This window comes from Stegodyphus dumicola, chromosome 10, assembly GCF_044657685.1.
Source record: "Stegodyphus dumicola isolate Sdum_Otavi_A_Nest chromosome 10, ASM4465768v1".
Classification (NCBI taxonomy): Eukaryota; Metazoa; Arthropoda; class Arachnida; order Araneae; family Eresidae; genus Stegodyphus; species Stegodyphus dumicola.
Window position 1 is genome coordinate 10,244,393 of NC_140777.1, and position 14,810 is coordinate 10,259,202.

Consider the following 14,810-nt stretch of genomic DNA (forward strand, 5'->3'; position numbering starts at 1 on the left):
CACTATACTATAGTTGCAATATCGTTGGAATGATATATAATTTTTTTCTTTATTTTATAATCACTATTGTTAAAAAGTTAGATGAGTTGTTTATGCACGGTCCCCACTACTGTTTCTTGGTTAAAATAACTTCCAGAATTTTGACATTGACATCTGAAGTCAATAGAATAAATTGAATAGTGTGAGACAAAATATATATAATCTGACTTCAATAATTGCAAGGATTGTGCAAGTTTATTTATAATCACAGTATTATACAATTTGGCAATGGAGTAAAGATTTAGAAATGAATGCAGAACATTCAAATTATTATTTTCTTGTTTCTAATATATAGAAATATAGTCTATTTTCCAGTATAAAATTTCAGTTAAGTTTTACTTAAAATTATGGGAAAGCAGATTTGTTTCATGCATGATCTTTGATCTTTATAATACTGGTATGAAATGAATGAATTTTAATCTGTAAATAATTTTTTTGTTAATATTGAAATGCATTTCTTTGGGTACATTTTTAGGCACTTGTGGATCATGTCAGACAACATGCAATAGAAAAAAGATGTCAGTGTGCATAAATTTTCCCATTGTGTTACTTCATTTTATCTAAATTTCAAGGATAATTCTTTTCATTTTTATATGACATGTTATCAGTATAAAGGCTAGTGAAAATAAATTGGTATGTGTATCTGTTTTTGAAGTGTAATGCTTAAATAAAAAGATGGTGTGTGTTTCTTCATTTAAACAAAATTTCAAGGATAGTATTTTTCAGTGTTGTACTGTTTGTTATTTCTCAATGTAAAGGGTAACAAGGGGAAAAAAAAACTAGTATGGTATATCTGTTTTTTAAGCATGATAATTTTATTTATTTCTTTAGTGATGCATATATATAGAGAGATGGTGTTTGGTCCAACTAAAGTTATAATAAATCTAATTTTACTAGATCTCTCCCTCCCCTCAGGTGTAGAAAATTTTCAAGTGCAGAAAGTTTATTTGCAGAATTAATTCATTTCTCATAAACTTATTATCATTAATTTTTTTATATAACATGTTATTAAGTTACATTTGACTACTGTGTAATAAACTTGTATTTAGGGCAAAAAAATAACTATAATTTTGCATCTGGTGACTAATATCATATGCTTCTAAGAATATTATTTTAACTTTTTCCATAATTTTTGTATTTCAGGAACATGAAACTGTTATTTTGATATACTTAAATAATAAAAGCGTGTATCTGAATCAATTAATGGATACAAATATTTTACAGTTATTTTTAGAAGATATTTGCCATATCGCTTCTAATAACTCATAAAGTATGTTAAAATATAGGTGAATAATTTGGTGCAGAATTCAAATTTAGGGTTTAAATATAGTGAATCATAAGACTAAATGATTTTTATTGTCATGATTTGCCTGGGCTTAAGAATGTACTTTTCGCCCGGTGGAAATTGTCATCAAACTGTCCTGAACAGGCTTTTTGTTGATAATAACTTCCAGGCTTATCAGTACCTCCTTTTGGTGTGTGCGTATTTAATTATGGCAAAACTCACTAGGGCTATCTGCCTAAGGGGAGGGATGCCTTCGTGGAGGACTTTCTAAGGGAAACTGGCTCGTATACACGTTACACATGGGGAAAAACACCCATGCACCCAGCCCGTTCAGTACCTCCTTTTGAGTGGAGGGTATGCAAATATAGTACCCAATTTAAATTACATTGTGATTGTAATAATATTGTGGTATTAAATAAGTGATTATAATTACAATTTATTTAATGGCATTGTAATTATATTACATTGTATGTGTGAACTCTTAATTTCATTACTTTATGCAATTATGTTGTAAGTGCATAATCTAATTGCAATAATATAATCTATTCACAATTACAAAATAATTATAAATGCAGTTACATCTTAAATAGAGGCCATTTTAATACTTTTAAGTTTTCGCAAGATAACTTCCCATTAAGGTTCATTTGGAGGAAACTATGCAAATACTAATAAAGAAGTTATGCTAAATTTACATATTTTGTACAGTACTTTCTTGTTATAATGCTGTTCAATATATCTTCAATACTTTTGTAAATTTAACGACATTCTTTGCAATCACTGTGGTGCTTTAAAAAGAAGTTTCTTAGTTATGCTTTCTAATAAGAATGGGTTTAAAATTAAGTATTACGTATAATAACTAGCAGTTAAAAAAACATGACTGCATGAAAATGCTGTTGCTGTGTAAAATAAAAAATAAGCTTTCTTTTATGCTTTGAAATGAATTACATGTGCTTAAGTCGTCCTTTCACAATTTAAGAATGTGGTTAACACACATTCTTAAATTGGACAGGTTTTATCTAAATTATTATTATAAAATATATAAACTATGAATTATTTTGTAACATAACTCAAATTACAAAATTCATTCTATATATGTTCAAAGTTATTATCTTTTATGGAATAACTTTTTTAATTTAGGTAAAAATTGGATTTTTATAAGTATTACAAATACAGTGCAACACAAAAGTGATCTGATTGGAGAGGAAGAAGGACTTTTTATTATGGTTTCTAGTTCGTATTTATATTAAATTTGGGGAAAAGCATCCAAAACACAGAATGCTGTACTTTCTTCTTCCATATATGTTATGAAATATTTCACACATTTAAAAGAAAGTGTTTCTTCAGAGTCTTCCACAATTATTTCCATATACTTCAGACTTAAATTACAACATATTCTTAAGTTATTTATTTAGTATTAATTTACAGTGTTTTTATGGAAATTTTTGTTAAAATATCATTAAGATAAATTTATTTGCACACTCTACGCTTTAACTATTTCCCCATTTGACACTATTGAAAGTTTTTATTCATATCTTATTTATTTTAGTCTGCTAACGAAACTGAAACATCTAAAGAATAAGTTATTTTGAATATGTTTACAAAATATACGCGAAATTTTTATTTAAGTGAAAACGTCTATATACTATTCGAGAATTAATAAATTATCCGAAAAGTTTATATGCGCTGAATGCCGCGCGTCTATAAAATAAATCTTAAAAAAAACAGCAGACATTCAGCCAGCGTGTGCGATAAACGCACCAAAATTGGCAGCGCGTTCACTCCCTCGCCAAGAGAGAAAAGTTGGTGATTCAGCCTGGTTTAGAGGAGCTTGTTTTATCACGTTGTTGCCGACTGTTTGTTGCCGGAACAAAGCGTTTGCAGCTACAGTTCTGAGAAACGGCCTTTGGCGAAATAAGGTTACCATCTTCACCGGCAAACAGGCTGAAAGCCAAACAAGAATCATTTATCGCTCAGATTGGCGAAAGTAACGTTTCCTTTCAAGTGACATTCGCTTCTTCGTGTTGTTTTGTATCGCTCACACGCTTTTCGTTTTAAACTTTATTGTTAGTAATGGAAGATAATAGAAAGGTGATTGCTATCAAGTTAATCACTTTGATCTCCACTCTGGCACTTCATGTAAGAAAATAAACACACTTCTGGTTCAATTACATCAGTAATAGCCAAATTCTGTATACACCTAAGAATAGTTTAAAAACATGTGCTGGATAAGTCTATTTATCACACATCGCTTATGAGTATTTCCTGTTGTCTGCATTTCAATGAAAATTTGATGGCTCACTGGAAAATTTGTGACCTGGTGAAAGCATTTTCTGACTAACTTTATGGCTCATAATTACTGTTCTGTCCATTCAAATGACAAAAATCTATATGGCTGATATTTACCTCCTCAGAACCAACAGATACTATTCAGCAAAATGAAGATCAAATAAAGCATATGAATACATGAGCAATCAAACATGTGCGAGTTGTTTACTGTCCCATAGAACACTCGGTAATATACCTAAAACACATTAATTATACCTACTCTAGAAATTAGGTGTTCACATCATGAGTTTGTTTTATGGTTTAGTTTATTGAGATTACAGCAAAGCACACTAGGGCTATCTGCCTAAGGGAAGGGATGCCTTCGTGGAGGACTTTCTAAGGGAAACTGGCTCGTGTACACGTTACACATGGGGAAAACCACGAAAGCGTCCATGCAGCCAGCCCGTTCGCAGGATTCGAACCTCGGACCGAACTACCAGTGTTCATCGACTTTACCGCTCGGCCGCTGGTGGGCTCAGTTGGCTTTATGTGATTACCGCAAAGCCTCGAGGGATAACAACAAGAGGGATCCCTTTGTAGAAGATTTTTTAAAACTGGCTCGTATACCAGTTACAAATGGGGCGAACCAAGGAAACGTTATGTAGCCAGCCCGTTCGCGGCATTCTAACCTGAGGCAGAATTACCAGTGTTCAACGACGCTTCGGCCACTAGTAGGCCCGTGCACTTAATTGGAAAGTGCAATTCATTATGTAAACAGACATGAAGGTGATAATCAGTTGTGCACTTTTTTAAGTAATCAAATGTTATAAATGCACAGCTGTTGCATTTCTTATTATTTATTAGTCATGTTTTTATTACGTATGATATAATTATGAATTAACCCAATAACAAAATGTGTACACTCTTTAGTACTCAAATACTCATCAATTATTTTTCAACTGATTATTACATACCCATAATAATTTGCAAAGAACTGATAACTACAGTTGCTGCCAATTACATAATCATTATCTGAATTAAAAGTAACTTCAAATAAACTTCTTGGCAATATTCATTTTTGTATTCATACATACACATCTAATAAGTCATATATTTACATACAGATAGAGAGATGCGATGTTTTAGAAGTTGTTAATATATATTTATTAGTATTAATGTAATGAATAAGATTTATATTAATGAATGTATATACAAATGTTTTTCATCATGCATAATAATAAATCCATAAATTTCTAATGTTTCAATATGTAGCATTTACAATAAAAGTATAGTTTCTAATGTATTTATAATTCAAAAAGTATTTCATTAATGACATGAAAATAATAGACAAATTTAATGAGTATTCTCATTATTACATAAGCTATGCTTTTCTCTTTTATGCATCTTTTATGCTGTTTAAAATGTGTCACTGATTATGCAGTAAACAATTTAAAAGATAAGTAATTAGAAGAAAAGCCGCGCATATACAAACGGATTTTAAAAAATTATTCAACTAAAATTTAAGAAATAAAATTCTATTATATAACAGTGTTATAATACACGATCAGCACAAAATACGACAAATTTGGCGAACTTTTGGCTACGAACAATTTGTAAGCAAATCCGAACTGCAAAAACGTCGTAAAATACTGTCAACTCTGAAATTTCCACGATTATATATTTAATGAATATATACACATTTAAAAAATGACTCAGGCAGTTGTATTACAACAAAACAGCAATAATTAAATCGGCCTCTATTTCCACCGTCCATCACTTCACACTGAGAGCCATCGCCATATTGAAAGTTACCCGTGATCCTTCAGAAGCTGACCTTTCGTCTGATTGATTGAATGTTCGAGGAACACGTCTCCAGCCGGAACATTTTGGGAAAAGTTTTAAAATGTTCTTCCTAGCTAGACGAAACATTTCTCGGAATTATCCTGGGTAAGCGCGCGCGTCTATAGATGCGATAACAGCATAGTTTACGTGTATGTACGATTTTGAAAAACGCGGCAAGGAGTTTGCGATTCTGCACTTTTCCCAATTTTGCAGTTAATATTTGTCATGATTAAGCAGTTTTGTTACATAAAATTTCTAGCATAAGTGTAATTCGGCTAGTAGATTGTTGGAAAAAGTGTTCAGTAAATAAAAAGAAAAGAAACATGTCTTTACTTCGTGAAGAGAAATTGGCGGCGAAAAAAAAAAAAAAAATAGAGGGTTGCTGTAGCAGAGTTGGTCGCCAAATTTTCGCCAAAAAATCGTCAAGCTATCATAACCCAAAGATTAACCATTTTTTTTTTTGGTTGCACGTGTACGCCAAATATAAAAATAAAATGGATACATGCAATTTTGAAGGCGATGATTGGGTAAATGACAAATCTATTTATTATTATTATTATTGTGTGTTATTTTTCAAAAATACCTGAATTTTAGTGAGTTTTAAAGAATTTTTTTTTTTAGCTTTTAACGTGTATAAAACTGGATTCATTTATTTGTGTGAATTTTCTTGTTATTTTAAATTGCAAAATATCTAGTCCAGGGTTAGAAAAAAATCAAGAATACTGTCTTTACTGTTCGCACATATAAGCAACTGGCTTAGCTTATTTAGAACTTTTTTTTTCCTGGTAGAAATTTTCTGGCTTCTGTCTAATGCTTTTTTAACATTGACTCAAAATAGTCTTCCTTCTTATTGGCTTGAGTTTACTGCCATATCAACTTGATGAGATATGAATCAAGATAATGATGGGCTTTGGCCCTCTTTTTTTTTTTTTTTTTTTTTTCCAACTGTGCTTTTGGCAGAGTCCCGTGTTCATTCTGTATTTTGGGTGTGATGGATGTTTCGGGATCTATAAACTTACGCTTATGTTTCATTGTATTATACAGAATTTTAGCTTTTTCTAGTTCTGATTTGATAGCCTAGCAATCAGAATACAATTTATTTCTTTTTTGATAATTTTCTCGATTAAAGTAGAGGCACTTTTGTCAGGCAAAACAGTAAAAATGTTTATTTTATCTCATAGAATATCCCTCCGAAAACACATTTTATAGGCAGTAAATGTTGAGTATTATTTTTTTTGACAAAGAAACTTTCGCAAACTTCTATCACATGTCCTTTATGATCTATTTTCTTTTCTTCACCCATTTTCTAAAACCCATATTTCTTGCATGTAACTAATTCAATCATGCATGTAATTTGTTAACCAATAGGTAATTTCATTGGATCCAAATTTTTACATATGACAATGTCCGGCAAAATGCCATATTTTTGAAGTATTTGAATGGCATCGTTTTTGTTTGTAGGTAAATCACAAATATTCATATTTAGAAAATTTTACTTAAGTTAAAATGTATTATTAAATTGAGTATAATAATGAGTGAGTATAATAGAATGCTTTCAAAAATCTCAAAGAGCATTCAGGGTAGGCCACATTGATGCCTTTCATGTATTAGCTTGAAAAATTAATTGCCAGTGACTTTGCAAATTATCTCCAAAGTGGGCAACGAGTTTATGACTTTTTTTGCAGGGTTGTGGGTAGTCAGAAAGTGCAAAAAAAATTTAGTTCTAAACATATAAACATTCTTTGAAACGCATGTGACTGTTATAAAAGTAAAATTTAAATATTTCAAGAAATTATCTTATGTTATTGGCAAGTTTTAGGGAGCTGCTTTTTTTTTTTTTTTTTTTTTCTCAAACTGATTTTACACTTTTATTAAATATTAGATTATGCTTTATAATAATACATATTGTGAACACTTCTCGGTCATTCATAGAATTGTATTATTTGGGTGAAATCAGTTGTACATGTATTTTCTGTAATTTATTCAATTATTAATTGTTGATAAACCCTTAATTTTATTGATAGTCCTCAAAGGGCAAGATTAAACTATTTTTAACTCATAATCATCAGCATGGGAATTTCAGTTAATTATAGATTGTTTACAAAATGTTATATTTTTAATGAATAATTAAAAGGCATTTAATTCTAAATAATATGGATCTGCGGTAACTGTCTTCCCAGCATTGTGTAGAAATATACATACTTAGGATTTCTAAGTAAATAATTGTAGCTGGTAGAAAAAATAATTTTATTTTCCATCCGAGACAAACATGATTAATTATAGTGTGACTTCAGTCTTCAGTAATATTATTAATTAAGAATTAATCCTTTATTAAATATGATATATTTTAAATAAATAATTAAAAGAAAGGAGAAAGTAGTAGGATGGATAGTTTATTAGAATGGATAGTTTCAGTAGGCTCTTATATCAAGATTGATTTTTAAGTTTAGAAGTTTCAGAGCCCTGTGGAAGGCTACTAGGAAAGATGAGGGAAATAAATGATTAAAATAACTAATTAAAATTAAAATTCAATCTTATGTGAATAAATAAATGACAATTAACTAAATTAACAATAAATAGTTAAATAATGAAATGAAATATCAGATCTCATCATATTTGGGGCCCTAACTGGAATTGAAGCGTCACTCAAAAACCAAGACATAGAGATAAGTATATTATACTAGTAGTAATGTACTACTACAAAGATCATTCTTTTTCCTTCGCATTAATGAAAAATGGGTAAAATGGTTATAAAGCAGTACTAATGAGAACAGACAGAATGATAGAAAACGTATGTAAAAAATGTTATTGAAGAAGTTCAAGTTAAAAAAAAGGGAAGAAGAATCTAATCCTTTCTGACTGTAGTCTCTTTCTGATATAATTCTACCTGTTAAGGAAGATGTGATAGGGAAAAAATTTTCCCTATACATTTAGAGTTTACCTGAAAGCTGAGAACAAATGTAAGATTCTGTATAAAAGGACCATCCTCCATGTTTGGTCACATCATTTCAAAAGTCTGCAGGTGCTCTTTTTAGCAGGAATTCTCTAATACTGAATGTGTCTGAGCTGTTTGTCCATTGTAAATTGCAACATATTTTGGTATATATAAACAAGGGTTGGTACTTACACATTAGCATACCACCATATAAGAAATCAGCAAATTTTCAGAATGTGCCAAGCTCTGGCTGCCAAGTCATAACAGTTCTTCAGTCTTAGTAAACAGCATTGCCATTTTCATTATTCTTTTTGCACTATCCCATGTTACAACAATTTTTGTAGCAAAATCATGAAGTTTCTTTTCTTTTTTTTTTTTTTTTTTTTTTTAACTCAGTTTTAATATATATGCTGATAAGATTTGCATGCAAAATTTCTGCAGGAATTTCATTGCAAAATCATAAAAGGAAAAATTGCTTTGAATTTTGTCTTAAAGCAATCACCATATCTCATCACAATTAAAAAAAAAAAAAAAAACTCGTTTGTTGGTTTACTGATCGATTTTTCCTTTAAATATAATGTAGAATATATATGCATGCAATTAATAAAATTTGCAATTATAAATCACCATTCCTTTTCGTTTAATAAAAAATCAAGAAACTTTACCAAGGTGGTTGTGTTATCCCCTTTCGTGTTTGTTCTGTTGTAAATTTTGAGTAACTGGAGATATTAATATATTTTGTAGATTCATGGCCTGGATACTTGTAATAATGTTTGCAGATCAGGCTAAATTTTAGCAGCATCTAAACACTATAGCAAGCAAAATTTTAGCCTATATACTGCAATGCACTTGCCAAAATGATTTTCATGGTTTAAAGAATATGATTTGAGAGAAATGGTGAAATCATAAAAACTTTTTTTTTGAAATTGCCCATGGTGTTCATTAATTGCAGTTGACTTTGCTTAGTAGAAAAATATAGGGGGAATAATATTACTAATCATTTTTAGTTTTAAAAACATAATTTCTTGCAAATTTATCTATTTATTAAGCAAAATGTAACCTTGGTTTTTCTTTTTTTATTTTAAGGGAATTTATAGAAATGTTGAAGAAAGTGAAACTGTAGGGTAAGTAAACGTAATATTCTTTTCATATTGAAGTAAATTAATTCTGGATAAACATTGCTATATACGATATTTACGATATTGCTATATACGATATTGCTCGTATATTAATATATAACTTAATTAATATACATAACCAAACTGCAGCTGTCAGTCCTCTTAACTGCAGCCTGTGAACCACATGACGCTCTTTAGCCCTTAATTGCAACATCCTTCATTCACCTCAACTGCAATATAGCAAGCAAAAATTTTATTTTTGAAGTACACTTGTATTTTGAAACAAAAATTGTGTAAGGATATGCTTTTTTTTATTAATTACAAGAATAATTTAATTTTATTAATATAGCTTAAACTATTTTACTAGTAAAAAAAAAAGGGAATATTTTTATGTGAGTTGCAATAGTAGTTATGTTTAGTTTTAAAGCAAATAATGATCACAGAGCCAAATGTGAAAGTCATTTAAAACATAATGCATTTTAATGCTTTCCCCTCTGGGGTATTGTTATCAAGCTATTGGTACAGTAATTAAATCAGCATGTTTCCCAACCAACAATGACACAAAGTTGAAAACTTAAAATAATCTCATAAAAACAGTTGGCTAATCTTTGGAATATGGTAACAGGTAGTTTGATGACATTTTGGTAAGGCGATAATGGTTACTAGCTAGGACTTTAGCAGTGTACATGGATAAAGCCAAGAGTGTGTGCAATGCCATTTTTGTGCAATTCTGGGATGGCTTTTTAAGTGAAAATAGGTCGACGTGTACATGGATACCATGTATGTGCAATTCTTGAAAACGCGGCAAGCAGTGACTCTGCACTTTCTCCCAATTTCGCACCTAATCTTCGTCATGATTAAGCACTTTTGTTCCATAAAAGTTCTAGCATAAGCATAATTCGGCTAGCAGGTTGGTAAAAAAAAAATGTTGAGTTAAAAAAAAAAAAAAAAAAACCTTTACTTTGTGAAAACAAAATGGCGTCAAAAAAAAAAACTAGCAGGTTGCTGTAGCAGGGTTGGTTGCCAAAAAATCGCCAAGTTACCATAATCCGAAGATTAACCAAACAGTTTAAGTAATCTGTGTCTTTATCAGTCTAATCCTTATAGGCCGAAAAGTTCATAAAATTTGTTTTCTTTTCAGTTAGACAATTAACCACCATCAAGTAGATAAAAATTTCAATTCGGAATGGACTTTCAAAGCCAAAATCTAGTATTAATCCATTTAAGATTAATTAAATTTATAAACTACAGAGATGATCTTCCCAGAAAATTTAAAGTAAAAACTTATTTTAATTTGAAAACTGTTGTAACATACTAAGTTACTATTCAGATAAAGATACATTATAAAAAAATTAATTAAATCAATTATTGCTGATTTCATGAAAAAAAAGGCTGACTTTTCAAAGTGTATTAGCTTTTTTTGATAAAATCACCAACAGTTAAGGAAATTTGAATCGTGTTTCGTCTTCCCAATCTAGTTGAGTGTAAATTCGATTTAAGGATCTAAATGAAGCTTTTAGCTCAATTTAATTCCCAAGCAGATTAGAAAAATACCTTGACACAATTCTGGTGCCTAAAAAAATACTGTAAAAATATTGGTAAAACATCTGGATTTAAAAGAATATGCAATAAATCAAAAAATAAAAAGTAACTTCAAAGTATAAACCTAAATAAACGTATTTATAAAAATGTTTTACAATAAAGGGAAATATAGGAGTTTCATTTTTAGATTGTGACTAGGAAGTTTGGTTTTAAGTTTTTCCTTTAAAAATCTTAACTGTAATGTAGATTAGCTCTCTCTTTACTTTTATTTTTGTCTCATATTATGTATTTTGTCTCATTTATATATTTTGTCATCATTATATTGTATGAAGAGTCATGCACATAATAAAAGAATTATTATATAAAGATATATTTATAAATTTATACTTTGCAGTTACTTTATTTAAAACTGTTGTCTTGGATGTGACGAAAATATATTTTATCAATCGGATGTTACAAATCAAAGCAGACAATAATTATTTTTCTGTTTTCTGTAAATAGAATTGATTCAGTTTCATCAGGTAGTTCTTCTGATGTGGTACATAATGAGCCTAGCCGAACAGGTGTTAAGGATTTCAAAATTCTGTCATTTTTAGGGAAAGGAGGCTTTGGTAAAGTAAGTGTTGCTTTTTTAATTTTTATTTTTCATTTAAGAAAGTAACTAAATATTTATTTACATTTTTGCACTTAAGATATGCAATTCTATATTTTACTCATTTAACCGTAAAGTTATCTGTTCTCTTAATTGATTTTTAATAATTTGATATGCTTTAAAGTAATCAATTAAAAAGAATTTGAGAAGTTTTCTGTAATTTTATTTGTATGTATTGACAATATTTAGTTATTGCAGTTAGTTTGATTTCTGAATTGTATATCGGTTTTTTAATTTGATATTTTAAACGTATACAAATCTGATTTACAAAAGAGCATTTCTGTAGCTATGTATCTGTTTAATATTAATTCTAACTGATATAGGGAATTTCAGGTTTTTCTGGTTCGAAAAATAGCTGGTCAGAACTCCGAAAAAGTATTTGCTATGAAGATTGTGGATAAGGTATACTTGTTTCTGTTTGCTTTACTTAATTTTTTTGTGAATAAGGTATACTTGTTTCTGTTTGCTTTACTTAAATTTCTTATAAATAAGGTATACTTGTTTCTGTTTGCTTTACTTAATTTTAACATGTTCTCTTCTGTAATCTTTTGTGTAAAGTCGAAGAATATCATTTTTCTATTTATATTAATGTGATACAGTATTATGAAATTGGCAAGGAAAACATTTAAAGAATTTTTTTTATAATGTTTTATTATTATTAAATTCTTTATCTTATTCTTTATCATAATTTTAATCAAGAATATTCTGCAATTTATAATGCCCAATATAACATGTACCCAAAAAATGATGCAAAATATTAAAGTTAATATTTTTAAAATATGAAACTTATTTACATGCAAACATGAAATATTTTCTAATATCAAATTTAGTTAGTGTAAGTTTTGTTTATAAAATGGTTATCACAAACTATTGTGAGATACAATAATAATTTTGCTTCCATTGTTCTGTTTTGCATTTCTCAAACTTATTCTCAACACTTTTTATACCAGCATCCTCTGAGTACAACCACATCATTCTTCACAGATTCTGTATATACTTCTCAACAGAAAGAATACTATTGGCAGTAGTACTATTGCTCATATTTGTTGTTTAAAACCTAGTCGTAAAAAATAACTATTTGAAATAATGGTATGAAATCATCTAAGCTCAAATTACTTTCAGCAGACCATGTACCTTTCCTTATCTATTATATCTTTCCTTTCACACAATCTTATTTCATTCTTTTCTTTTCTATGTTGGCCATTCTTACTTATTTGTGATAAATTCCTTAATTTTGCATTATCCAGTAACTATTTTGCATCAGTAGATACATTCTGCAGAAATTTGGAATTAAATTTAGAATGAGCCATGGATTGCAAATTATAAACATATAGCAAAAAAATTCCCATATACCAATTAAAAAATTATGGAAAGGCTAAAGGAACATGTGAACAAACCAAATTCTTGCACAGCACAGCTCATCAACAGCTGGATGGATGAAAGCTGCAAACACTGGTAATCAAATTGGATTCACTGTGTTGGTTTCATAAGCATTTTAAGTTTTCCCTGTGTTTAACAAGAATACAAGCAAGTTTGCTTTAAAATTGCTTGCTGATGATTTATTTGAATTGACCATTGAAGATTTACATATTTCTTAGAAATTCATAGATTTTTGCTTCCTAGAAGTTTTGCTCAAGCTTCTTAATTTTGCTCATCTTCTCCCTTACTGTCATTCTCAGAGTACAGCAACATTTTAGGAGAATATGGAATTCAAGTCATAGATCTCACTACAGAATTATCATAAATTTGTGCTGGGAATGATGCAGATCAGTCAATTATCCTAGAATGAAAGTTTCTAGGTGCCTAATTGATTATTTTATAAAACTTTCAAAACATGTTATCATTAAGAATGCTGTATATGTACATTGAAGAAAAGAGCTTTTTGGACTTAATTATTCACCTTATGGTCATGCTTCAACTTACTGTGACTTCATAGGTCATCTTTGAATCAAAAAATTCTTCAAGGATAGGGATAAAAGACATGGATAAGGCACTCAAAAAAATCATAAAAATATTCGCCAATATTAGAACAATCTAAATTTAAGGAAAGTCGCATATGAATGCAAAGCGTTCAGTTGTGCCCAGTACCTCTATCAATTAATGACTTAAATTCCAATAAAATGTATAACAAAATGAAAATATGCTAATGACATCAACACAAATATCTGTGCTTTTAAAGTATCTCTAGAAAAAGAAAACCACGCATGTCAAATCTAGTGATCATAGTAACCAAATAAAAGATCCAGTCTTTCTGATCTACTATGAGCCATAAATAGCATCAAGGTAATATCTGATGTTACTGTTCAATCATGTTGGAACCACATTCATAGGTGAACAGCTGGAGGAATGTAGGAAATAATTTCCTGCAAAAATCATGTAGGAAGTGGATACTGTCATGCAGCTGTTCAGTAAACTAAGTAAAACGTACAGTTCTACTAATTAGTTATGTGCCATACCAGCCAAAACATTAATGGAGAATTTTTCCTGGTAGGCATGGGATCTGATACCATGGGATTATCATGTACCCAAGGATAAGAATTGTGGTTGTTAAACGTGCTTGAACATACAAACATAACCTCATCAGTGACAGTTAAAATTTCCTGTAGGTACCATCAGGCAGAGCTGACTTCCAGAGGATAATCATCCAGTTTCAATGTCTGTATTCTCCAGACACTGGCTGGCTCACATCCAGGACATTTACAACAGCTTTTGTGCTTTTTTTTTCCCTTATTATGTGCTCCGCCCTTAGGCACTATATGAAAAGGTAGGGATGCCCCTTGGAGGTCTTTTAAAGGGAAACTGGCTCATATCCGTGTTACACATGAGGAAAACCACGAAAACACCTATGCAGCCAGCCCGTTCGCCAGGACTTAAACCTTGAACAAACAGATTTTGTGCTTGCAGCAGAATTATCCTCAAAGGTACACTGTCCTCCCCCCGAAAAAAAAAAAAGAACAGTTCTATGTCTTTTATATCTCCCGTTCTACTGGGCCGATTGACAAAATTCAAATTGCGTTTTTCATGTCTCGAAAGCGCGCCTTAGGATATATATTAGATTTATATACAGCATTGTTCTAACATAGGTATTTTGACACAAAAGCGGACTTTTTCTGAAATAACATACCAATTTTT

At 30.1% G+C, this 14,810-nt stretch overlaps 1 protein-coding gene across 1 annotated transcript in view; it reads left to right on the forward strand.

Annotated features, from left to right (window-relative positions):
• The first annotated feature begins 3,195 nt into the window (after window positions 1-3,195).
• The window catches only part of LOC146994892 (ribosomal protein S6 kinase beta-2-like), a 94,443-nt gene continuing 82,828 nt past the window's right edge, over window positions 3,196-14,810 (forward strand). The window contains exons 1-4 of the mRNA XM_085824618.1: window positions 3,196-3,460; window positions 9,453-9,490; window positions 11,528-11,642; window positions 12,012-12,080. Coding sequence (XP_085680744.1) covers window positions 3,395-3,460; window positions 9,453-9,490; window positions 11,528-11,642; window positions 12,012-12,080 — 288 coding nt within the window. The 5' untranslated portion in view covers window positions 3,196-3,394. The remainder of the gene's footprint in view (window positions 3,461-9,452; window positions 9,491-11,527; window positions 11,643-12,011; window positions 12,081-14,810) is intronic.